Here is a 27,913-nt window from a genome sequence, read left to right on the forward strand (position 1 = left end):
ACCCACCCTTCATTGGGAGCGGAAAAGACATCTTCTCCTTCAGCCCGGGTTCACATATATGCGGTGCGGTACATCACATGTGATACACAAAGGAACCACACCACTTTCCTGTGCAAATTACATTTGTAAGCGGTGCAATTGGAGCCACACATTCTGTATGGCTCTAATCGCATCGCACCCGCACCAAAAAGGTGCAGGACCTTTTTTTTGGTCCGCACTAGAATCAGATCACAGGGGTATTCAAACCTATGCAATCCGATTCTGCCCATTGCACCGCGTTTTGCGGACTGCTTTTGGGGTGTTGTTAACTTAACATACACACCCGCCGCGGTTCACATGAACGGGGTGCGATTCTTATGCGGTGCGGAATTCGAACAGAAAACGCTGCAAAATCCGGACTGCATCATTGTGAACTCGGGTACAATGTGTCAGTGAATGCGTATCCAGATGAGTTTTATATTTACAAGTTCAATCAGTTATAGGATTTTTATATTGATTGATGTGCAAGTAGGTGCTATCAAGGGGAGACTAAGGATACATTATCATTCAAGAAGATTTATATATATATATATTTTGTAATTTGTAATTTTGTTTCTACCTAGAATCCAATTTCAGCTCGGTGGTCACACAATGTTTTTCTGATGAAGAGTGTATGACTGTTGATGGAGTTACAGGATGTTATTGCAGTTTATCTTTAAAGAACTCCACAGCCACCGAATTTGCCAGGCCTGAAGGTAAAGGGATAGGTTCACAAAGTTGACTCTTGTAAATTCACTTCCATGTTATTGCACGTTTTGGTGGGAAATTTGAAAATTCAATAGTATTAGCCACATTCAACTGCTACTTGGATACTATGGGGTTTATTTACAAAAGCTGGAGAGTCATAAATCAGACTCCCTTCTGCATAGAAACCAATCAGCTTCCAGGTTTCATTGCCAAAGCTTCATTGAACAAGCTGAGGTTAGAAGCTGATTGGTTTCTATGCAGAAGGGAGTCTGATTTTGGACTCTCCAGCTTTAGTAAATAAACCCCTTAAAGTTTGTGTTCATGAAAATTTAATACGAAAAACAAAATGGCCTCCAGCATGCCCATGTAGAGATGATAAGTTCAGGACTTCCTGTTTCATTCTGTGAGGCCAGAACAGTTCAGACAATAATTTTTGTTTCATAAATGTGAGTTGTTGTGGTACATTCTAGAGCAAGAATAATAAAATAAATAATGCAGAGCCACCCGCCCCTACAAAAAAGTATACAAACTTGACCCTTTGGGGTTTATTTACTAAAGCTGGAGAGTCCAAAATCAGACTCCCTTCTGCATAGAAACCAATCAGCTTCCAGGTTTCATTGCTAAAGCTTCATTGAACAAGCTGAGGTTAGAAGCTGATTGGTTTCTATGCAGAAGGGAGTCTGGTTTTGGACTCTCCAGCTTTTGTAAATAAACCCCTATTTGTCTAAGTGGCATCTTCCAGCAAAGGAATCCACTTCCACGGGTGACATATAAGGTATTCATCATTATATAAGTCCAGAATTTGATTAACTACTACTAGCTAAACTATATGAGAAAAATTAGGGAAACCTGACCATCACATTCATCTCCATGGCAAACCCAAGGTGGACATCCCTCCAAATGATTTAGTTCAGCTGTTTCCAGTGAAGGGGAATGTTAACCCTTTAACTGCCACTGACATAGTAACGTTTACTGAGTGCAGTGGAGACATTGGGGTCTAATAAATCCTGATTTCTCCTTAAAGAGAACCTGTCATCAGCAGTATGCTATCACAGTAGGGGCTCTTAGCCCACTTGTAGAAGCAATAAAATAGGTTCATAAAAAATAAAAACTGCAACAGCCTCACCTCTGTGTTTTTGGGGTTGCAAGATCCTGGGATCTATGATCCACACATGCTTGTCCTGCCCCTGGATTCTTGGATTCTGGAACAAAGTATTGCACCTAATTTGTAAAGTTACAGGCTGTGTTGTACCTACAGTTTGCTCTACTCAATATGCCGGTGGTTCACATCCCCAAAAACAGAGATTAATCTTTTTTATTCTTCTGGGAGCAAAATTGACTATTGCCTGCTCATGGAAACAACCTTTTGTTTTGCTAAGGACCACAAAACAGAAAATCACATGAATTATGTTCCCAAAAAAATTGTCAGTGTCTTGGTTGATAAGGTTAAATAGTACAAGAGCATCTGGGAGCCTGGGGCAAAATAAGTTGATATCTTTCAAATTGACTAAAGGTCTCTGCAGTTGGGAGCGATAGGATGTCCTCAGAGATACACCTAATTGCAGTCTTCTCTCCTCTTCATTTCACCCCTTTTTCTTTCTTCTTGACCATCTTCGGTTTAATGTTTTATATTGGTATCTATTTCTGGAAACTGCAGCACTTCCATGAGATATGCTGAGGACCCAAAAATAAAAATTGCTCTGGAAATAAAAGGGTTAATGCCAAAAAATACAAAAACATTTTAGACCAATGGCTCCCGCTGCTGTCTCAGCCAATGAGAAGAGCGAGCCCTGGGATAGCCGAGACTCCAGTGCACATTGCTGGTTTGAGAGGGGGCTTAGCTGAGTGTGAGAGAGGGCTGAAGGGGCTGCTGCACACAGAATTTTTTTACCTTCATGCATAGAATGCATGAAGGTAAAAAACCCTAAACCGGGTGTCGGCAACCCGCGGCTCCGGAGCCGCATGCGGCTCTTTTTCACCTTTCCTGCGGCTCTGGAGCACACTGCCCACCAGGTGACAGGCAATAGGGTTGCCGTAGCTCAGTGGTCGGCAAGCCGGGGCTCTTTTAATGCAGCTCTTCTGTGTGCCGGGTGCCCGCTGGCAAACATTGGCTGTCAGGATGTAGGCGGGGCAGCGTGACAAACTCCTCTCCTCTCACAGTCCGCCCTGAAGACCAGAACGGCGCGGGAACACGGCGAGAGGAACGCGCGGAGCAAAGGTAAATGAATTGACACAATATGGGGGATGAATTACTATGGGGGATGAATTACTATATGGGGGATGAATTACTATGGGGGATGAATAACTATATGGGGGATTAATTACTATGGGGGATGAATTACTATGTGGGGGATGAATTACTATATGGGGGATGAATTACTATGGGGGATGAATTACTATATGGGGGATGAATTACTATATGGGGGATGAATTACTATGGGGGATGAATTACTATGTGGGGGATGAATTACTATGGGGGGGATGAATTACTATATGGGGGATGAATTACTATGGGGGATGAATTACTATGTGGGGGATGAATTACTATATGGGGGATGAATTACTATGGGGGATGAATTACTATATGGGGGATGAATTACTATGGGGGATGAATTACTATATGGGGGATGAATTACTATATGGGGGATTAATTACTATGGGGGATGAATTACTATATGGGGGATGAATTACTATATGGGGGATGAATTACTATGGGGGATGAATTACTATATGGGGGATGTATTTTCAGTTTAAAAAAGTTTCTCTCAAAATAAATTTCAATCGTGGTTTTGGCGAGATTTGGCTCAGTTGAAAAAAAAGGTTGCCCACCACTGACCTAAGGCTATGATTGTGATTATGACGATACACTGTGGCCCTGATTAACCCTTTGCTTACTGGGCCCTTAAACCCCCTTCATGACCAGAGCGCTTTTTGCAATATATGCAGTGTCGGATTTGTTTTAAATGTTGCAATGGTTTTGCGGCTCCCAGTCTTTTTTTCCCTCTTGGAAACGGGTCCAAGTGGCTCTTTATGTCTTAAAGGTTGCAGACCCCTGCCCTAAACCTTTAGAACCACTTTAGGAACTCATAGAACTAATTTGTAACACTGTACGACTAATGGACAAGCGTTGTAAAGCTTTCTATTAGAACAATGACCATTTGGACCTAAAAAAAGTGCACATGTCTTTAGAAATAATTTTCCAAGAGCCCTAAAATAATTGTCTTTGATTGGTCAAGACAGATGTTACCAAGTTGGTGGTCGGGTAGAATAATTATCAAGAACCAATAATCTAAATAATATATGTTTTTGTTGAAAGTATAAGTGAAAAAATAAAGAAAAAAAGGGTGATCTTCAAAGCTTATGGATATTATAAAGTATGCTGGAGGAACTGATTGCCTAAATAGATTTTCAGAGGAAGGTGATTGTCACGTACCTGGTAGTGAGCCGGATGTGCAGGGGAAGGCTTCTTGTACAGCTCTGGCTCAGGGGTCACTGAAAGTAGAACAGCAACCACAAGAGGACAGCGAGGTATGAGTGCCTTGATCAGTCCGGTAGTCTGCATGGGGAATAGCCAAGGTCTTGCTGGAAGGGTGCCTGAAACAGGATAGCTGGTGATGGGCAGATGTCTCAGCAGAGCATTCTGGCAGCAGGAAGTTGTCATGGCAGAGAAGGCTGGTAAAAGATGAGGCAGTTGTCAAGGTAGAGCAGACTAGTAACAGATGGGCTGGCAGCAGGCAGTTGTCAAGGTAGAGCAGGCTGGTAACAAATGGGCTGACAGCAGGCAGTTGTCATGGCAGAGCAGGCTGGCAACAGATGGGCTGGCAGCAGGCAGTTGTCATGGAAAACCAGGCTGGTAACAGATGGGCTGGCAGCAGGCAGTTGTCACGGTAGAGCAGGCTGGTAACAGATGGGCTGGCAGCAGGCAGTTGTCACGGCAGAGCAGGCTGGTAACAGATGGGCTGGCAGCAGGCAGTTGTCACGGCAGAGCAGGCTGGTAACAGATGGGCTGGCAGCAGGCAGTTGTCACAGTAGAGCAGGCTGGTAACAGATGGGCTGGCAGCAGGCAGTTGTCACGGCATAGCAGGTTGGTAACAGATATGCTGACAGCAGGCAGTTGTCACGGCAGAGCAGGCTGGTAACAGATGGGCTGGCAACAGGCAGTTGTCACGGCAGAGCAGGCTGGTAACAGATGGGCTGGCAACAGGCAGTTGTCACGGCAGAGCAGGCTGGTAACAGATGGGCTGGCAACAGGCAGTTGTCACGGCAGAGCAGGCTGGTAACAGATGGGCTGGCAACAGGCAGTTGTCACGGTAGAGCAGGCTAGTAACAGAAGGGCTGGCAGCAGGCAGTTGTCACGGCAGAGCAGGCTGGTAACAGATGGGCTGGCAGCAGGCAGTTGTCACAGTAGAGCAGGCTGGTAACAGATGGGCTGGCAGCAGGCAGTTGTCACAGTAGAGCAGGCTGGTAACAGATGGGCTGGCAGCAGGAAGTTGTCATGGAAGAGCAGGCTGATAACAGATGGGGTTGCAGCAGGCAGATGTACTAGATGAAGAAATGCTGGACTGAAGAGCTGTAAAAGGCTGAATGAGCAGGATGCAGGGTACGATGAGTCAAGCTGGCAACAGACAGGCAGATCAGGCCAGGCATAAATGGCAGCCGAGAGAAGTCGGGTCACAGACCAGTGTCAGCAACAGTAGAGGAAGATCAGGCAAAGGCAGTAGGCAGAGGCAGAATCTGGAGAACAAGCCAAGGTCAGGGCAGGTAGCAAACATGCAGCGTCAGAAGCAGCCTGGTTGAGATCAGAGGTCAAACACAGGAGTCAGGATATGCAGACAGAAGCTGCAGACCAAACAGCAATTAGCCAGTGCAGTAGCTCCGTTTAAAAAGGCAGTTTGGCACTAGCCTTGGTGACAGGTGTGCACGCCTATACACATGTTTGTGCACATCTGCCCGGCCAGTTGCCTGTCTGCAAAACTTCACCTGAACTATGGGGAAGCCTTCCCTGACAGTGACGAACAAGAATGTACAGAGTGTGCAAAGAGTGTCAAGGACAATGGAGCAAGAAAAGCAGATGAAAAATGACATAAATAGTTCTGATAAGAAACTTTTAAAAACTCTCTGAAGGTTGGGCAGCACAGTGGCTTAGTGGTTAGCACTTCTGCTTTGCAACATTAGGGCCATCGGTTAGAATCCCAATTTCTATTGTTCACCCTATGCTTGCCTGGACTTTCTACAGGTACTCCAGTTTCCTCCCACACTCCACAGACATGCTGATAGGCTAAATACCTCCTGTGTCAATGTCCTAGTATGTGTATGAGAGATAAGGACCTTAGAGTATAAGCTGATTGAGATCATGGACTCATGTGGATGTACAATGTATGCAAATCACTTCATAAATTGTCAGCTCTATATAAATTTTTATCATAAATAGGATAAAGGTCAAATAATAAGAGTCTCATGTATGCAGGTCATCGTACAATTAGTAGTAGTCACACTCGGCCAGACTTGTTTTGTAATACTGAAGATGTTTCACTGCCATGCCAACCAGCCTCTTGAGTTCCAATGAGTGCCTGAAACATACTTCAAAATTTACAGACACATAGATAACTCCGTCACCTTAATCCAATCACTATAGAATGCATTAACTGTTGGATGTCCAGAAACATACAAGGCAAGGAATTCTGTACCTTTTTCTGTGTATATGCTCATTTATTTTTATTTTTTTCCCTCCAGATATTAACATTACTTGTGGAATGAGTCAAATTACGGTATCTTATAGTAAATGCTACATCGAGTTGTTGGGATTCAATACTTCATCATTGCAGCTGAAGGACAGTAGCTGCACCGGGGTCACTGAAATAAGAGATAGATTGTATATTACCGTCACCACACTTCCTAGGAATGGTTACTGCGGAGCAGAGCTGGTGGTAAGTAATAAGAACAGAGGAAAAAAATAATAATAAAAGTTATTGGGTATTATAGTAACATTATGGTACAAGGGGAACATTTTCACTGACCACCTAGAGGCCTTTGGAGAAGACACTGCAGAAAATAGACACAGGAACCGAACCCTAGAACATACTATGAGAAAATTGGACGACCAATCGTTTCATTTTCCATGAAAGTGTATATTATGATGCAGTTGGAATGGTATTGAACTGTAAGAAAATCCTCATCTGACAAAGGCAAACTTAGCTATGTACTAGTGTAGTAGAAGAGGAAGTGTTTTTATATACTTCTGATCATGCACATTTTGTCTATTTGATTATTTCCACACAATTACTGTACACATTAAACGAAAATTGGATGTTGTGTTCAAGTACAATAAAACATTTGTAGCTTGCACACTCGGTTTTTGTCATCTGAAAAGTCAGAACCGGCTGTCAAAAGCACTATACTAATGATCAGATAATCAGCTGATTATTCGTTGTACGGAAATGTTTGTCCGATTTTCCTATCCTGTGTACGGACCTTAAGTTATGTAGCTCATATCGGAACCTTGGAGATCTTCAGAGTAGAAAGTGAGGGAAAATCTTTCTAATCATAACAAAGATATAAAAAAAAACAAAAAGGGTTCAGGTTAAACCGAACCTACAGTGGCCGCTGCTTCCGGGGTTGTGGCCAGTGAGGGGACGTTTGGCATACTTGGTGGACATGCCCTAAATTAGTCAGATTCTGGTCCCGTGTATTTTGCCTCCTCTTTACTTTATTCCACTTACCCATACTCAGAGAGGCCAAGTTTGCTCTACTACATTGCCCCATACCAGGTTTGTATGCTGACCGGCGGAGGCTTGACTCCTGCCTTTTCTTGTCAGCCACCAGAATGATAGCTCAAGCTTGGGAAAAGCTTTCAAGGGGTGAGAGTTCATATGACGACCCTGATGCTCAATGACCAGATTTCTATAATTTGCAATCACTTGCAAGCTAAGTTTCTCAAAGTCTGGGAACCATGGTTGACGTATGCCCGGAGCAGCCACGTGCTCGTCAGCTCCGGCGCCCCCGCGCCCGATCCGCTGCCATCCGGGCCCCTGAGCCTGCTGCCGATGTCCCCACCAACACCCCGTCCCTCCAGCGGAGCTCCGGCGGTCCGAAGCGGCTTGAGGCCTACCACGGCACCCGAAGCCGCGGTGTTTCCTGTCGGCCGTGGCTGGAATCGCAGCGGGACGCCTCCGCTCCTCCGGGGAAGCTACCACCACCACCACCAACGGTCCTCCTAACATAGGAGGGATCCACCTCCACCCCGACGCTCCAGGACATCAGGTACTCCACCAGGGGCACCCACTACCCATCAGGGAGCCCAACCACCATCCCACCGCCAGCCACCAGGGATCCCACCACCCACCGGAAACCCTAACCACCAGGGACCCTTAACCACTATCCCTCCAGGGATCGCTACTAACCCACCAGGGATAGCACGGCCACCATCCCACCAGGGATCCCCTGCCCTCCACCCCACCTGGGACTACCAGCCACCTCCCACTGCGTTTCGGACACTGCTTCGCCATCCCTGACCAGCACCCCCTCACCCACCCCGACCCTTCCTGCACCCCGCTCACCCCAACATGCCGCCCGCGCTCCTCCTCCTTGTCTTCCTCTCCTCCATCCCTAAAACCGCCTTCCTCTACCCACCCACCCCCGCTAAGCAGCTCTATATCGCCCCCTCACTTCTCCCCTCTCCCCACTATGGCACCCACCACCTCCTCCTGCTACTCCACCTCCCCGCTGACCCACTTGCCACCACTTTCAGACCCAAGCGCTCCTACACCTCCCGTTCCCACGCCACCTTCCTCACCCTCCTCCTTCTCATATCAGCTGGGGACATCTCCCCAAACCCTGGCCCCTCACCACCTCACACCCCCCCTAGAGCCCCCCCTGCTCACGCCAGCCGAGGCGACCCCCTCAACCTCATACATGTACCCCTCCTCCCCATATCTATCCCCCCTCTCTCGGTTGCACTCCTGAATGCCCGTTCGGTTTGCAATAAGCTTACCGCCATCCATGACCTCTTCATCTCCCACTCCCTCAACCTCCTAGCAGTCACCGAAACCTGGGTACAGGCCACTGACTCCACTTCCCCTGCGGCACTCACCCATGGAGGTCTCATCTGGACCCATTCACCAAGACTGAGCGATCGCAGAGGTGGTGGTGTCGGCTTGCTCCTATCACCGCTTAGCACCTTCCAGGTCCTCCCTAACCCACCCTCTCTTTCCTTCCCCTCCTTTGAGGCGCACTGCATCCGACTCTTCTCACCCACCCCCCTAAGGATCGCATTGATCTACAGGCCTCCCGGATCCATAGCCCGCTTCCTGGATGACTTCGCCGCCTGGCTCCCCTTCTTCCTCTCCTCTGAGCTACCGACCATCATCCTCGGGGACTTCAACATCCCCATCAACGACAACACCCCGGCTACTTCCCAATTCCTCCACCTAACCTCCTCCTTCGCGCTCACACAGCACACTCAATCCTCCACCCACTTCGGAGAGAACACCCTGGACCTTGTCTTCTCCCACCTCTGTACCCTCAACCAGTTCTCGAACATCCCCTTCCCTCTCTCCGACCACCACCTCCTCACCTTCTCCATCTCCCCTTCCCCCAACTCCCCCCCTCAAAAACGCCAAACCATCACCAGCCGCAACCTCCGCAACCTGAACCCGGCCCCCCTCCACTCTGCCGCCGACTGCCTACACGACAGCATCCTCCCACTGTCATGTCCTGACACAGCCACCACCTTGTACAATGACTCACTGTCAGCTGCCCTAGACTCTCTGGCACCCCTAACCACACGCATCATCAAACCCAGACCGCTTCAACCCTGGCAGACCGACAGCACTAAACGCCTCAAACGTCGCAGTCGCGCACTGGAGAGACTGTGGCGCAAAACCAGGTCCCCTCATACTTTCTCCCTCTACAAATCTGCATTTCTTATCTACACCTCCTCCCTCCACGCCGCCAAGCAGGCCTACTTTGTTAACCTAATAAACACCCTCTCCTCCTGCCCCCGCCGACTCTTCTCCACCTTCAACTCCCTGCTCTACCCCCCCCCCCCCCTCCACTCAGTACCTCTCTCACCGCCCACGAGATTGCCACCCATTTCCACAACAAGATTGACGCTATCCGTAAGGACATCGTCAACTTGCAATCTACCTCCCCACCTAGCCTCCTCGCCCCCGTCACCCCTTCATCTCCCCCCTCCTCTGCCCTCACAACCGCACTGCCCCCCTCCTCTCCCAATGCCCCGCCCACCATAACCCCCCCCGCACTGCACTCCCTCAGCCCTGTCTCTACTGAGGAAGTCGCCAAAGTCCTCTCAAAAGCCCGCCTCACTACCTGCCCCCTGGACCCTATCCCCTCTCAACTCCTCCGGTCACCCCCCTCTTCCCTCATCCGCTCCCTCACCCACATCTTCAATCTCTCCCTCTCTACTGGCGTATTCCCCTCCCCCCTAAAGCACGCGCATATCACCCCCATCCTCAAAAAGCCCTCCCTGGATCCCGCGGACCCCAACAACCTCAGACCCATCTCCCTGCTGCCACTTACCTCCAAGCTCCTTGAACGCATAGTCTACGATCGCCTAAGCACCCACCTTACAGACAATAACCCCTTGACCCTCTACAGTCTGGCTTCCGTCCCCCTACACTCCACTGAAACTGCCCTCCTCAAAATCACTAACGACCTACTCAACGCCAAAGCCAAGGGCGACTACTCTGTCCCCCTTCTCCTGGACCTCTCTGCGGCCTTCGACACAGTTGACCAACCCCTCCTCCTTAATAAACTACTCTCCCTTGGCATCGGAGATACTGCTCTCTCTTGGTTCTCATCCTACCTATCCCGACGCTCCTTCAGTGTCACCTACAATGGTGCCACCTCCCCCTCCCTCCCCCTCTCTGTTGGGGTCCCCCAAGGCTCTGTCCTTGGACCCCTTCTCTTCTCCATCTACACCTCCTTCCTGGGCAAACTCATACAATCTCACGGCTTCAACTATCACCTCTATGCTGACGACACCCAAATCTACCTCTCCACCCCTCACCTCACCCCCACTATCTCCGCCCGCATCACTCACCTCCTAAATGATATCTCAGACTGGATGTCGCTACATTTCCTCAAGCTCAACCTCTCCAAAACCGAGCTCCTCATCTTTCCCCCTGCCAACACCCCCCCCCCCATCCTATCCATCATCACCAACAACTCCACTATCACTCCCGCCCCGCAAGCCAAAGTCCTTGGCGTCATTCTTGACGCGAACCTCTCCCTCCAACCGCATGTCAAATCACTCACAAACACATGCAGGCTCCATCTTCGCAACATTGCCAAGATACGCTCCTTCCTCACCCCAGACACCACTAAACTTCTAGTACACTCCCTCATCATCTCACGCCTTGACTACTGCAACTCCCTCCTCACTGGCCTACCCAAGTGCAGGCTCTCCCCGCTCCAGACCATCCTGAACTCAGCTGCCAGACTCATCCACCTCACCACCCGCTCCACCTCTGCCACCCCCCTCTGCCTCTCCCTCCACTGGCTCCCGATTGCCCAACGCATCAAATTTAAACTCCTAACCCTGACCTACAAAGCCGTTCACAACACTGCCCCTGACTACCTCACCAACCTGATCACCAAGTACCACCCTACCCGTACCCTTCGCTCCTCACAGGACCTCCTTCTATCCTGCTCCCTGGTCTCCTCCTCCCATGCACGACTGCAGGACTTCTCCAGGTCCTCCCCCATCCTCTGGAACTCACTGCCCCAATCCATCAGACTGTCGCCTTCCCTATTCACATTCAGGCACTCCCTCAAAACCCATCTCTTCAGAGAAGCCTACCCCACCCTCACCTAACGGCCATCCTCCCTCATTCCTCCCACCACTTCATCCCCCTCAGCCACTTCCTACTGTACCTTTACCCCCTCCCTCCTAGATTGTAAGCTCGTAAGAGTAGGGCCCTCTTACCCCTCGTACGTTGTTTGTTGTTGTTGTACTGTGCCATGTATTGTCCCCCCTATTGTACAGCGCTGAGCAAACCCTTTGGCGCTATATAAACTCGTAGTAGTAGTAGTAGTAGTAGTATGCCTTCCCCAAGCCAATTTGGGCCTGCGCTGACGGAGGGCCCCATTTTTTCCCGAGACCTAGTCTTCCTCCCTTCTCCTGCTTTCTGGCCCTCAGGCTTATATTTTTCCTTTTTCCGTCCTCTTCCTCTGCCTCATCTATAAGTATTCTCTCCCTCTTACCTGCTGACCTATCTTCTAGTCTTGCATCTCCTATGCTTTGGCTCCTTGCCCGTTTCTGCCTGTATTTACAGGAGCTATGGATGGTTGCTATGCATGGGTGTTGGTGGCCCTGGGGAAATCCCTGCCACCATGGGGTGGTCTTTCCTTATGCTCTACCCCTGGAACTCTATGTGGTGTGTTTTATTGCTGCTGTTATGTTAGTTTCTGACTACTTTATTGTACCTCCATATTGCCATCTTTGCCTGTTTATTACTTATCAAAACCAACTGAACATTATTGAAATAGAAAAAAGATTCAGATTGAATTTCTTTTTTACTTCACTCTAATGTACTGCTGCTAGACTCAGGACAACTGCAGCCACTAGTCTTGATAAATCTTTCAACCTGGAAGACTGAGGAGATCTTGTGAGTGCAGATCATCGGGGACCCACCCCTCAGGAGATGTCACCATGGTACCCTGCACTCAATAATATGATATAGAACAGTGCTGACATCATCACATCAGCACCGTTTCCTTCAATATAAAGTGCCATCCACCACTAAAGGAAAATTAAAGCAAAAACACTTCCAGCTGACCTCCCCTTCAGAAGATGTTTTTTTCCAGTCATGTTGATGTGTTGCCTTTAAAACATTTTGAGTCACTGACCTGGCAAAAGAATAGCATCATGAAATTTTGACTTTTCTGCATGCTTCTTCTGGTCTGTGATTCTGAGATATTGAAGCCAGATAAAGCCAGGCAACTATGTGTCTCTGAATACAAATTTACTTTAAATAGTATAAGTTTACATAAAAGTGGAAAACTATGGATGATGTGTAATGCAATGTTTATTCCATTATTACTTTGAAGGAAAGTAATTATTTTTCTCATATTTTTTTCAGGCAAGTAGTGATTATTTAACATACACAAATATGGCGTATTTATCCCACATGTTCACCTCACTCACATTTTCTACCACTGTCTCATGTACTTACCCAAGAAGCATGGAAAATATCCTGTGGTTCTCTACAAGTGTACTTGTAAGGTAGAGTATGCCTATATAAATCTGTTGGGCTGGTGTCTTTTTGGGGGGGGTATAAAAGGACAAATGAAAAAAGGAAATAAAATAAATTCCACTACTCTTACAAAAAGTTCCTCCTTTACATTGGTTGTCAGTGGAGAAATTTCCCTTTACATTCAGAATCAGTGCAAAAGAGCCCCTTGTATTGGGGCAGTGTAGAAGTGCCCTTGTACAATGGTGACCAGTAGAGAAGGGTCCCCTACACTGGGGTTTAGGTTAGACGTGCCTCCCTTATATTGGAGGTCAGTGTAGCGGTGACCCAGTACAATAGTGGTCAGCGAAGAAGTGACCCCTAACATTGGTGGTCAATGAAGAAGGGTCCCCTTAAATGTGTGGCTAGTGTAGAAATGACCCAGTACAACCGTGGCCAGTACAGAAGTGACCCGTTACAATGGTGGTCAGTGAAGTATTGCTACCTTACATTGGTGATGAGTGGAGAACTACTCTCTTACATTGGTGATGAAAGGAGAACTACTCTCTTACATTGGTGATGAGTGGAGAACTACTCTCTTACATTGGTGATGAGTGGAGAACTACTCTCTTACATTGGTGATGAGTGGAGAACTACTCTCTTACATTGGTGATGAGTTGAGAACTACTCTCTTACATTGGTGATGAGTGGAGAACTACTCTCTTACATTGGTGATGAGTGGAGAACTACTCTCTTACATTGGTGATGAGTGGAGAACTACTCTCTTACATTGGTGATGAGTGGAGAACTACTCTCTTACATTGGTGATGAGTGGAGTGCTACTCTCTTACATTGGTGATGAAAGGAGAACTACTCTCTTACATTGGTGATGAGTGGAGAACTACTCTCTTACATTGGTGATGAGTGGAGAACTACTCTCTTACATTGGTGATGAGTGGAGAACTACTCTCTTACATTGGTGATGAAAGGAGAACTACTCTCTTACATTGGTGATGAGTGGAGTACTACTCTCTTACATTGGTGATGAGTGGAGTACTACTCTCTTACATTGGTGATGAGTGGAGAACTACTCTCTTACATTGGTGATGAGTGGAGAACTACTCTCTTACATTGGTGATGAAAGGAGAACTACTCTCTTACATTGGTGATGAAAGGAGAACTACTCTCTTACATTGGTGATGAGTGGAGAACTACTCTCTTACATTGGTGGCCAGTAATAAAACACCCTTCTACATTAGTGCTTAGTGGAAAAGTGTCTGCTTACATTGGTGTCTATCGGTTAGGTGCCCACTTACATTGGTGCTTATTGGAGAAGGTCTCCTTTACATTGGTGATCAGTTGAGAAGAGTCCCCTTACATTGGCTGCTAGTAAGAGTCTAGTTAAAGCGGAACTTCGCTCTCTCCATCAACATGGACAACTTCTAATCCTTATGCTGCTAGCATTAGTAAATAGATAGGAAAGTATGTCATGTTTACTTATTTTAAACTTTTTTTTACATTTCTTCAGTTACTTCCTGGTTTCCATAGCTAGGCAAATGATGTCATACATCCCAGCAGTCATCAGGAGAGGAGGGAGGGTTCTCAGCTTACCTTATTCCTCAGCTAAGGGCAGATGGATTCCAGGAAGTAAATGATACATGAATCATCTGTCCTTAATGAAGCTGGCCACTGCCATAAATGCCAAAGGGTGTTTTTCAAAAGTGACTTCTCCGCAAAATAAATCATAGAGACATAAATGGAATATTGCTTTGAATATTAACAATGAATTCAATTGAATTTTTGGTTTGTGGTGCTCAGATACAGTGATGTTCCAGTTTAAATGTAGTTTGTTGGAGAGGAGAATCTAACACAGTGGAGTTTTTGGAGTGGCCATCCTATTAAAAATAGTTATCAATAGAATTTTTACATATAGTTATGTTGCAGAACGTTTCCAAACCAGCTTTCTGAAATATATACTATTGTCCTTACAAGAAAGAGAAAATAGAAAGTGAGTGCTCTCCAGTCAGCAGCCAATGCACTTCAAGGCAATCCCAGCAAAACCTTCCAATATATACAAAAATAAAAAGTGTGGCGCTATTATATTGTGTATCTAGAAAGTCACATAAATTATTAAAAATGATCTAAGAGACACACTGTGATAGATAACAAAAAGAGGTAAAAGCTAATACATCAGGTGATAATAAATGTCCAAACAAGTTGTCGGAAGATCCTGCGTAGGGATCAAATGATAAGAATGCGCACTCACCGGACGTGCTAAAGTTATGCGCATTTGATTTATATCCACTGGAAATCCCTCATCTGATGGGGAAGGTAAGCGTCCGTATGGAAGCAAGTGGTCCTGGTGTTCCCTCTTAGTTAATATAGTGTGGTGATACACACAGGAATGCTTCACTGATTTGTTGGAGTGTACACATTTTGGAGTGTTTCACATTATAAAGTTGGTGTATATTTTGAAGGTTGTGGAATATATGTGCATGTATAGTTGAATGCATATATATCCATACTCTTGTTAATTTTATAATTTTTTTTTTTTTTTTTTTTGCACAAGTGTGGGGTATATATTTTTATTGTATAAAGGATATGACACTATTTTGAGTTTTTGTTTTTTTGAGGTATATGATCACTACAGACTTCCGGAATTGGGAATAACTTTTGGAAGAAGAAAAAGATTGTTTCACGGATGTGGTTCAGAATATTGGGGACATTTTAATTTTTATATTGGACACTTTTGTATGTAGGTTGGATTGTTGGAAAAAGAAAAGTTTTCTTTGATACATTGTCTCATAATGCCAATACTGTTTTGCAGTGAAATAAATCTACCCTTTGGAAACTCTTCGTCCTACACAGTCAGAATGGGCGTCTTCCAAGATTCCAGTTACACCATTCTCTATGAGGACCCAAAAACATGGATAGATACAAACCCGTCCTTATACATTGGAATAAGTGTGGAAGATGAAACTCCTTCCACAGCGGTGCTGCTAATGAAGAGCTGTCATGTGATCACTACATCTGATACAGATACTGCGATGTACAATGTCATCGGTGACTAGTAAGTTTTTTCTTTGACACTCCAAACCCTACACTGTGTTTCTTAAGCTTTTAAAAGGAATATATATATATATATATATATATATATATATATATATATATATAAGGGGCGTCCAAGTTGAGCTGCGACTTTAGAGTTTATATTATAAAAGAACAAATTTCAAGGAGTGGAAACTGCATTTATTTTTTTACATTCTCCCCTGCTACATTTTTACAATTATCAGAGCATTTAACTAATTCCTGGAAAGCTTTGGCATAGAAAGATTTGTCAGTACGCCTGACCCATACAGGACAGCCGGCTTCACTTCCTCATCATTGTGTTTACCGTTCCCACATAAAGATTTGTCTTTTGTGCAATTTCACGTCAGGGTATGAGTTGATGATCCAGGATCAGCCGTTCCATGTTCACAGGAATGACTGCTGTGGGCTGGGAACCACCAAGGCCGGAATCCTCACTGATGGACGTTTGGCCATCTTTAAAACATTTACATCATTCAAATGTTTTACTGTAGCTAAGCGTGTCATCACCGTACTGTGCTTGAAGTCTTCTGTAGATATCCGTGGGTTTTATGCCTTCATTCACCAGAAACTTCATCAGCATACTCTGTTCCATGCACGCACTAACACTGTTGTCTGCCATCTTGATTTTTAGTCTATGGACTGGCCCGTGACATGTGCGCCGCCTATCAGTAATAGAACACACTTGCCACTTACTACTGCATGTAGTACCACCAAGCTAGCATCCCTTTTTATGCCTGGACAATTAAAAGTCCTGATTTGACTTGAATGCCCCTCATATATATACAGTGTGCTGCATATTTATTTATTGTCATATGTGGAAACCCAGAATCATCAGCTATCTGTATTGATAAAAGCATACGGCCCTTTTATTTTCAAAAACAGGCAAAGAGAGAACACCACATCCTCAGTGATCAAAAACAGTCCATCAACTTCTGGTGCAAACATGTGTTGGCTCACTGCCAGTCACACAAGTCCCTCAAGGGTCCCAAACAGGAGGTCTCCACAGTTTATCAACCGTGTCTCAGCCACAAGCTAGTCCACATCGCTCACTCATCTGTGCTCTGCTCTGTCCCTACCTCATGGACAGGTGCTGGATGTTTCCTCTTCCGTTAATGGACTCGGATGCACACAGGTTAACCCATTGAGGACCAAAGTCCCTGTAATCAGAGTTTGGAGGATTTTTCCCACCAAAAGGTCTCTCAAAACTTCTGGATTCCGGGTCCTAATGAGGACTAATCCATGGAGTGCTGAAAATCAGGCCTCCCATCTCCAACTGGACTACCCCAGACCCCCTCACCCTGTATGGGTGAGAACCCCTGAGTAATCACCAGTGACAACAAACTGCCTCCCTAAAGGAATCACATATACCTGCCATCCAGGACCCATCGCTGGCGTCCAGTACAGTAAACATGTATCTATTTACAGTATAGAGTATTTTTTTTCTTGGTATAATCTTCCCTAATGTCTTTCACAGCCATACTGAGACTATTGAAAGTGGAACTAAAATCTCATAAAGGAAGTTAGTTCTGCTTCAACATTCTCCCCTCCACAAGCAGAATTGTTGAGAATTTCTTTCCTCTCTTTTTTTAAATTTTTAAAAATATTTTTAGCCCCACCCCCTGCCACCATTACATTCTAGACAAGAATGACGTGTACCTGGTCCTGCAGCCTCCAGGGAAACTTACATAACATCTTCTAGGAGGATGCAGGATCTGCACTCAGATCTGCTTGGTGAGTGGACTGGAGGGCAATTTTTGGGGGGTGGGTCTGATATGTCATCAGAGATGGCTGTCTTCATCAAGAAAAGGCAGCCAGCTGAAGCGGACCAAGGTGGAAGTGCAGAACCCGCTGTGTGGCACCCGAATAGAGGACTGCAGTGAGACAATGCCGGAAATACTGTGTGGGTGAGTATGTACTCTGAAGAGCACTGCAGGTAAGTGGGAATAAAAATGGTCATGGGGGGGAGTTGAGTACCGGTTGAAGGGAAAGGCAATGGTCAGAGTCCAAGACCAAGCCTAACTGATGTGTAGTTTGCTAGGATGGGCCAGATCTAGCCGTGCTGTCACAAGAATTCCTGTACAGAAATACAAATTAGAATTATAGATCCTACTTGCAGGTAGAAGTATATCAGCTAATTATTTCACTGATATTTATCATTATTTTTATCTCTCAACAGCTGCCCTGTTATAAACGACTCCACCCTGTATGTGGAAGAGAATGGAGTCTCCCTGCAAGGACGATTCTCACTTAATATCACGGAATTTGCTGGAAATTACAGCAGGCTTTATATAGACTGTCAGATTCACTTGTGTAATACGACATTGGAAACGTGCAGCCCAGTAAGTTGACTCTTGACTGTGAGTACTCACTAAAAATAAATTGAAAAACACTAGTAGTCCCACTTTTCATTTCTACCCTACCCTCTATTTACAGAATTGTTCCCAAACAAATCCCAGAATATTGGATAATTGGGTGGACATCACCAATGTAACAGTGGGCCCTCTGTTTATTACAGGTAAAATTGTAACTCTTTTGTTTTATAGGGTTTTATGCATTTTCTTACCAAGTACTAAACATAAATGCATTCTGAACGAAATATCTCAGCAATTGTTTTCATGTTTTTCTTTTTCTTTTTTTTTCTATACAATATACATCACTAACTCCATAGATTAAATATATAGCATACAACACACTGTATGGTTCATTAAAATGTAACCCACAATATATGGAAAATTCACAAAAACACACATCTTAATTTTAGAAATGGCTGGTTATATAGTACAGGGTATTCTGTTGTGATTATTATTAAAAATGTAAAACTGATGATGATAATGACAATGGATGTTTTAAGACGATAGAAAAAGATGGAGTATGATAGAGAATGACAATATATATATGTTTATTTGTTGATTTTCTGTATTTCTTTTTACTGTGCATTTTATAATCCAAATTGTTCTGATTTTACGTCGTGGCTATAACAAAACAAATGCAACTGACCACAACACAAACCACATACAAGATGATGCAATTTTCATACTTCAACAAACACATTTCTGAGATGTGCCACTTCACAACAGACACAATTGTGAGATATTCCACTTTATATTCCATGCAATACATTTGACTAAACACATAAATTATATTAAAAAAAAATATAAAACTTTCTAAAACACCTACAATTCATTTAAAAACATGATAAAACAGATACATTTAAAAAGAATTGTGTAACTATTTTTTCCCATTCATAAAGAAGGACAGTCTGATACCGATGACATCATTTAAAAAAAAAAAACTTTATTAAAAGCTGAACATGGAAACGAGTTGTGATCATGTTCAGCTTTCAATACAGCATATTAAAGATGATGCTGTATAAGTACCTGAAATAGATAAATAAATAAATAAACAACAGACACAATGGCCACGCCCATAGAGGACAGTCTATAGGTGGAACGGTTGTGTTTGCTGTGTTTATGTCCAGTGTTCAGTAAAGCTTTTTAAAGAGGATGTCATGGCTGTGCAACTGTCCTTTTTTGCTAATGTAATCTGGGCATGGTGGAATGTTTTCTGCCTGCACCCGACTTTCACATGATGGCGTGGATGGGGACATGCAATCTATAAATACATACATGATTTTTTTAATTAATAGAAAAGATAAAAGACAATTGCGCTTGCGTATGGTAAACATGGATTGACAGCAAGAAAACACACATCTAACAAAATACAAATATCCATATTTTGTCTAACTGTATTTTTTCTTGTTCTTGTTAAAATGTTTGCTTGATGTGACACATAAAATTTTTTTATTGTCTCTCGATACATATTATTTTATATTGCATTTTATATGGTATTATATATATATATATATATATATATATATATATATATATATAATATTTATATATTATTATATTACTATTTTATATATTATACTTTATTATATTATTGATACATATATTTTATTATGCAATATTTAGTAGATGTATTGTACTGAAAGCAAGTTAGGCGCATGCTTGTGTGTCCTTGATTTTTCTCTCCAAGAATTAGGGTTGTCATGTGACGAATTTAAACATACAAAGTAGTATTTACAGATGAGGTCAATGATCACACAAATACAATCAATATACTTGTATATAACTGCAAAATTGAACAGTCAAGAAAAAAAGTTTATATAAAAGTTTAACAAAGAGATATTTATCACTTGCCATTCCTGTATGCTAAGGTAAGTGTGAAGAGTGCTAAGTAATGTGTTTTGATTCTTACAGAAATGCCATTTTAACTCCATAGTTAGGAAAATATACCTTTATTGTAAGTGCAAATGCTTTTAATTTTAACATTATTTACAAAACTAGTAATGAGGAAAACAGACAGTTTTCATTGTAGCTTAATTTCCTACATTTCCTAATAAAATGTCAATTGTTTTGTAGTCAACGGGGAAGGAGAAATTAGGGTAAATTAAGGTATTTTAAGATTGTTTTTAAGGATGCAATAGGTCTAAAATGGCTCATGAAGTTTTCCTGAAAATGTTTAATCGTTTTTTAGCTTTTTTTTTTCTGCTTCAGTACAAAAAATGTTAGTACAGTTTATATATATATATATGTAAAAATTGTATTCCTGAAATTGGCTATAAAAAATATTTGTGCATGCACATTGTCATGGTGGAGAATCCACTTGTTTTTAGATAGACAGATAGATAGATAGATAGATAGATAGATAGATAGATAGATAGATAGATAGATAATAGATAGATAGATAGTAGATAGATAGTAGATAGATAGATAGATAGATAGATAGATAGATAGATAGATAGATAGATAATAGATAGATAGATAGATAGATAGATAGATAGATAATAGATAGATAGATAGATAGATAATAGATAGATAGATAGATAGATAGATAGATAGATAGATAGATAATAGATAGATAGATAGATAGATAGATAGATAGATAGATAATAGATAGATAATAGATAGATAGATAGATAGATAGATAGATAGATAGATAGATAGATAGATAGATAATAGATAGATAGATAGATAGATAATAGATAATAGATAGATTATAGATAATAGATAGATAGATAGATAGATAGATAGATAGAGATATACATATATATTTTATATAGTATGAATCTTGTTTAGAAATATAGACTCCAATAAAATTTGGTGGCACTAAAAAGATGCCATTATTGGGAGTTTTTGGTGCCATATATTTGTTGATGAGTTTTTACACTGTCTTATAATACACACCTGTTTTCAATGTTTGCCCAGTAAGGATATTGATTTATTAATTTAAATGTATTGCTTTGGTTGATAAGAGCTTTGAATTTTTTGTTCAATACTTATTTCACTTTTGTTATCATCATTTTTGCTATATTGTTGGTGCAGATTTGTTTTGTATACTAATTGATTTGTAGCTGTGTTACCATCATTCCACTGCGACTTGAACTTGGTTTAGTCTGCTATTCCCTGAAAAGTAATCAATGTGTAAGTTTAACTGCAGCAGATCAGCGCAAGTTATAGAATTCTTGGGATTTGGCTAAATAACTAGACCAAGAATATGAAGGATATAATGTTTTGTGATTGGAGAATCTGCTTTGATCTACACCTCAGTCTAAGGAAAAGATGTCTTTACAGTATCCTGAATGCGCACAAAGAATTACTCAGTGTAAGTTCTGAATTTCTCATCTCATATTTATGTTGTAAAAAATGTTTTTGAAAGTTTGTAGAGGGATTGTAATTTTGCGCGCACTCTACTGTCTTCCTTTTAGAGGTTAATTAAATTATATATTTTATTATCTATTCGGAAACTTGAAATGATTTCATACAACTTTAGTATATTCAATGTAAAATCATGTAGACACACAGCCTTGGCTTTCAGTTACACATTTATTATTTTAGGTATTGCGTGTAAAAGATGTTTGATGGCCTCTTGAGGAACCCTATCCTAGTCGTAGATCACTTGGATATTTCATATTTTGAGCCTGGTGCTGAATCAGGTAAGATTTCTGATAATTGGATTCAGAATGTATGTTGGACAAGCTACTCCATTTTCTCTTTTGTAACGAATAGATTTGGATGATGACTGTGATATGAGGTGGGGCACTAGACTGCTGAAAATGCCCTTTGTGTTTATGAGTGGTTTGGATGAAGGGTTGCAAGTATGAGGCCCATCCACCTAATACAAACTGATGTAGTAATGAAGTTTACCCCCAGACAACATTTTTTATGTCTTACCGAGCCTAGACTTCTCATTACCAAAAATGTAGGTAAATATGTGAATTAGAACTTAGTTCAATAATTTCATGTTTTAAAATAGTCTCCTAGTTTACTGTTATACAAAAATATTTTAAAGAAATAAGCCAGGAATGCTGTGTGCCGTGTTTAAAAAATGTTTCTTTTATGCAATATTGACAGAACCTTTTTGTTACTTGACAGCTTCAAGATGATCTATTTTATGCAATGTATTGTGGCAAGATATATGATGGCCTTTGGTGGGGATTTCATGGTTGAAGATACAATTCGATAACAGGACACATAGCTATCCCTAAGACAACAGTTCAAAGGGTGAGAGCTAAGAATATTGCCATTGTTTGTTCTCAAGTTCCTTTAAAAGTCCTTACTACAGGGAGGTATCTGACCTATGCAACGCAACACAAATGTCCTCAGGCCTTAGAAATGCACATACGTGACACAGCTATTTTGAAGTTTTAAATTCCAGAAAAAAAGGTTTTTTTCTTCCTTCACATTCTAACCGTCAAAGCTAATGGCCACTATTCAGTGCTCCTACTCCTTGACCTCTCTGCGGCCTTCGACACAGTCGACCACCCCCTCCTCCTCAAAATACTACAGTCCCTCGGCCTCAGAGATTCTGCTCTCTCCTGGCTCTCATCCTACCTGTCACAACGCTCTTTCAGCGTTACCTATAATGCTACCACCTCCCCCTCACTCCCCCTCTCTGTTGGGGTCCCTCAAGGCTCTGTCCTTGGGACCCTTCTCTTCTCCATCTACACCTCCTCCCTTGGCCAACTCATACACTCTCACGGCTTCAACTACCACCTCTATGCCGACGACACACAAATCTATCTCCCAACCCCCCACCTCACCCCCTCGGTCTCAGCCCGAATCACACACCTACTGAGCGACATATCAGATTGGATGTCGCTCCACTTCCTTAAACTGAACCTCTCCAAAACCGAGTTTCTTGTCTTCCCCCCCAGCCCGGACACCACCCCCCATTGACTTCTCCATCACATCCAACAACATCAATATCAAACCCGCCCCGCAGGCCAGAGTACTTGGTGTCATTCTGGACTCCAACCTATCCTTCCAGCCCCAAGTCCAATCTTTAACAAACTCGTGCAGACTCCACCTCCGCAACATCGCCAAAATCCACACGTTCCTAACCCCAGAAACCACTAAACAGCTCATCCACTCCCTCATCATATCACGACTCAACTACTACAACTCCCTCCTCACTGGCCTCCCTCGCCGCTGGCTATCCCCGCTTCAGTCGATCCTGAATACGGCTGCCAGACTCATTCACCTTTCCAACCGCTCTGTCTCCGCCACCCCCCTCTGCCAATCCCTCCACTGGCTTCCGCTTGCGCAACGGATCAAATTTAAAATCCTAACACTGACGTACAAAGCTGTCCACCATACTGCCCCGAACTACATCACCGACCTAATATCCAAGTACCGCCCAACACGCACACTCCGCTCCTCACAAGACCTCCTTCTCTCTAGTTCCCTGGTCTCCTCCTCCCATGTCCGCCTCCAGGACTTCTCCAGGGTGTCACCCATCCTCTGGAACTCCCTTCCCACACCCATCAGATTATCCCCTACTCTCCTCTCCTTTAGGCGCACCCTGAAAACCCATCTCTTTAGGGAAGCCTACCCCCTGCTAACTTGACTGACCTCCTCCACTCTTCCTACCACTCCATCCCCCACAGCTATCTCCTCCTGTACCACCATCCCCTCCCTCCTAGATTGTAAGCTCGAAAGAGCAGGGCCCTCGATCCCCTCATGTTTTGCATTGTATTGGTATTGTTCTGTCACATGTTCTGTCCCCCTTTGTAATGTACAGCGCTGAGCGAACTATTGGCGCTTTATAAATACTGTATAATAATAATAATAATGTGAAGATGATACAGTTTGCTGAATGATGTATCTGCTTTCTTTAAAAGAGATCAGGTCCGTGGATCCAACAGAGGCTGCCATATTTCCTGGCTGATCTCAGAGCTGAAAAAAGATCCTCTTTCTTTGCCGTAGAAAAAAAGACGGAATTGTAAAACAAATTAAAAAATAGTTTCCCTTAAGGTAATAGTGACAGCACCTTTTTGTTGCTTGACAGTTTAACATCTGTTATAAGCACTGAGTTGAGACAGGAGGTATGACAGCCTTTGGTGAGGTTTTCAGGTCCACATTGACCTGATACATCTGCTGTGAGATGGAGGGAATACAGTTAGGTTCCGTATACACGAGCAACTGCTAAATTTCGTTTAGGAGCTTTTGGCATTTTTTTTTTGCCAAAGCTGCTAAACTCAATTCCATAAAAGCCCATGTGTCCCATTTACATCTAGGCTGCACTGTGTGAATGGCCCCCTAGTCTTGTGGGACCTGTCACGTGTCCCAAAAGACTACGGGGAGGAAAGGGGAGGACAACTTCTGCTTCCGATCGCTTAGGTGATCACAGCAGAAGTGGGAGCGAGTACCTGTCAAATTCGGATACCCCCCACCTGCTCCCCAAAGGTGCTAATCCTTAATGGGGAGCTGGAGACAAAGCCTTTTGTATGGAGCTCCACTTTTTGTAGTGGTTTGAAATCAAGTTAGCTGAGTTCTGTTTTAAAGCTGAACTCCAGGCAGATGCAAAAGACCCGATTCATTCAGTTCTGTATTTACCCATCACCAGGAGGTGAGCAAGCCACAGGCCAGTAACAAATGGTTGCAGGTTGGGATCAAGCTGGAGTGTAGTCGAGGATCAGGTTGGTAGTGAATGGTAATAAGGATGCAGATGGCAGTAGGAGCATAAGTAGCAAGATACTGGCTGGAGAAGAGCACAATAGCCTGGCACGCGGGAAGTGCGAAGGCATGGCTTAAATACAAAGATCGTGGGTTAAGCAAGAAGTTTGAGGTTTCCCAGAAACAAGACAGAAAGCAGGTTTGTCCAGGGGATCAGGCAGGGAGCTGTCTAGAATCTCATAAGGCTCAGCAAACAGAGCTACTGCCAGATGCAGCAGAGGTCATGGGTTCAGATCTGGATCCTGACAGCAACATCCTTAGCAATCAGATATGAGTTTTCAAGTCAGGCTTCATGAGATATGTAAATGGACTACACCTATAACAAGGGCATTATTCAACTTTGGTCACACCTGGAAAGTTTGTTTTCATCCACAGACACACCTAATCTGCCTAGGTAGTTTTCTCGTAAAAAGGTGAACTACGTCAGACTAGAAAAACTGTTGAGAGATTATTTTGGTTATGTGGTGTGGCAGGAGTATTTTATTCACTAGACTGACTGCACAGAGTCATAGATCAGTTGGCAAGCAAAACAGTATTCATATTTCACCTATGCTTCTCCAGTCACAAAACTGCCCCTTAAAACAGGTACAGAGGACATTGACCAACCCCACAGCATTAGGACAGCCACTTATTATTGCCTTGGCAGCCATGCATCCATATTTTCAGGTGCCATATCAGGTCTGGAAAAGAATCTTTCTATAATATTTAGAGATGCAATAACCAATTCATGCATACTATGATTTCGCTAGGAGTATTTCTATTTGATCAATACAGACATCTGCCTATTTTGCTACTTTTTGGCAAAATGATTAAGCGATTTCTATTTTTTTTTAAATTTGGTCATTAATTTGGGGACAAGAGGGAATGGGGAAGATAGGAAATCACTGATAGAGAGATTTTTGCAAATTAATCAAAATTAACCACTTGCTGTCTGAAGGATTACCCCCATCCCCCTCCTCTTCATGACCAGGCCACTTTTTGTTATTCGACACTGATATACTTTACCTGACAATTGCTCAGTCATGCAACACTGTACACTCATGAAATTTATATAAAATAGAGCTTTCTTTTGCTGGTATTTGATCATCACTGTTTTTTTTAATTGTTTGTGCTATAAATGAAAAAAAGACTGAAATTTTAAAAAGACAATAGTTTTTACTATAAACCATATCCAATAAAAAAAATTTTAAATCTTCATAAATTTAGGTCAAAATGTTTTCTGCTGCATGTCTTTGGTAAAAAAAAAAAATCCCAATTAGTGTATATTAATTGGTTTACGTGCAAATTGCATCTACAAACTACTCTATATATACTGAAATTCCTATTTTTTTTAATACTAGTAATGGCATCAACAACTCAGCCATCAGCGATGGGACTGCGATAGTACAGTGGGCATTCTGACACCAACTGACACTGGGTGGGAACTGACTAACTGCTACTGACATCCCCAGTGACACCAATACAGTGATCAGTGCTAATAAAAAGCACTGACACTGCACTAATGACACTGGGCAGGAAGGGGTTAACATCTGGGGTGATCAAAGGGTGTGTGTTAGGGATTGATTTAACTATGTGCTTTGTGGTGTTTTCCTAGGGGATGTGCTTTGCAAAGAGATAAAAACCAGCACATCCCCGCTGACAGGAGAGTGATGTGTGTTGTTTACACTCATACACAGGGGCGGACTGACAACTCAATAGGGGATCATGGGGCCCCTGTGTCCTTGCCCAAACTCAAAAAAGCCTATGAAAAAGGTACCAGAGGCATCTCATGGGGCCCCCTACTGACCCCGGCCTTCGGGCAGTGCCCGAGTTTCCAAATGGTCAGTCTGCCCCTGCTCATACATCTCTCTCTTGACATCTACAGGAGCCAATGACAGAGTGGGTAGGACAATGCGTGTGCGTGCCCCCTACCTGAAAATGCAGAATCACGTATGTATGTATATATATATATATATATACACAGTATATGTGTGTGTGATTTTGCTCAGAGTGGCCACCCTGTAGCATTAAAACTGCTATAGGGTGGTCACCAAGTGGTCCAAAATAATGAGATATACCATATTCTGTTTTTTTTTTTTAAGGGCTCACAATGTTTGTGTGTTTCTACTTTATAGATTTGCAAGTTTACAGTTTCCTTCCTTGAATGAACTGTCTACTGGTGGCATCTTTGACATCCTGATTCTTCAAGGTGTATATTTCTGGGTTCGATGTTGGAATCACCACACTATACAGGACTGAAATCTGTCAATCCTTACTTAAAAAATATGTGGATATCTGTCTTGCATATTTCCATAATACAAGATGACAGTAAGATGGGAAGAACACATAGAAAATGCTTTTCGTCTTCCTTCTTTAAATCTAGTAGGTTGAACTGGCTGGTTGGTTCCTTCTTCTGTTGGTTGAACTGGATGGACTTTTTTTCAACCAAATTAACTATGTAACTGATCCTCATTATCACAACAATGATGTATATGTGTGAGATGACAATGCTCAGGAATGGTGCCCACCCAATGAATGCTCCAATGGAGAGCAACAGAGGCTCGTTTATGGATTATTTTGTTTGTGTGCAATAAAATTTATTTTAGTGTATTTTTCTCCAAAAATATAGGTTTGATAAACAGCTATGCAAATATTTTGCAGCATAAAAAAATTCTACTACTATATTTTTATTCTACAGGACCTTTGCCTTGATAAAATATAGATATTCTGGGGTTTTAAGTAATTTTTTGTTGCACTTTTTTTTGTAAAAAAAATGCAGCTTTTAACAAGTTCAAACAAATGCTCCTAAGGAGAACTACGAGGGGCATTCAAGTCAAAATTTTACAGGTATAAAAAGAGATGCTAGCATGGCGGTACTACACGCAGAAGTAAGTGGCAAGTGTGTCC

The 27,913-nt window shown here is 43.1% G+C and overlaps 1 protein-coding gene and 1 long non-coding RNA gene across 2 annotated transcripts in view; both read left to right on the forward strand.

The window, feature by feature from the left end:
• Positions 1-19,699, forward strand: part of LOC149459557 (uncharacterized) — a 49,013-nt gene extending 29,314 nt beyond the window's left edge. Inside the window, exons 11-16 of the mRNA XM_089680963.1 lie at positions 603-734; positions 6,460-6,653; positions 12,828-12,970; positions 15,745-15,987; positions 18,184-18,346; positions 18,441-19,699. Of these exons, the coding sequence (XP_089537089.1) occupies positions 603-734; positions 6,460-6,653; positions 12,828-12,970; positions 15,745-15,987; positions 18,184-18,346; positions 18,441-18,680 (1,115 nt within the window). The 3' untranslated portion in view covers positions 18,681-19,699. The remainder of the gene's footprint in view (positions 1-602; positions 735-6,459; positions 6,654-12,827; positions 12,971-15,744; positions 15,988-18,183; positions 18,347-18,440) is intronic.
• A 1,404-nt stretch (positions 19,700-21,103) lies between these two features.
• On the forward strand, positions 21,104-27,616 carry LOC149459558 (uncharacterized). Its single transcript, XR_016313259.1, has 4 exons — positions 21,104-21,674; positions 21,908-22,005; positions 22,445-22,573; positions 27,142-27,616. It is a non-coding gene; the product is annotated as an uncharacterized LOC149459558 (long non-coding RNA).
• Positions 27,617-27,913: the final 297 nt, after the last annotated feature.

This window comes from Staurois parvus, unplaced genomic scaffold (genome assembly GCF_062004578.1).
Source record: "Staurois parvus isolate SC_StPar_1 unplaced genomic scaffold, SC_StPar_1.0 ptg000254l, whole genome shotgun sequence".
Taxonomy (NCBI): Eukaryota; Metazoa; Chordata; class Amphibia; order Anura; family Ranidae; genus Staurois; species Staurois parvus.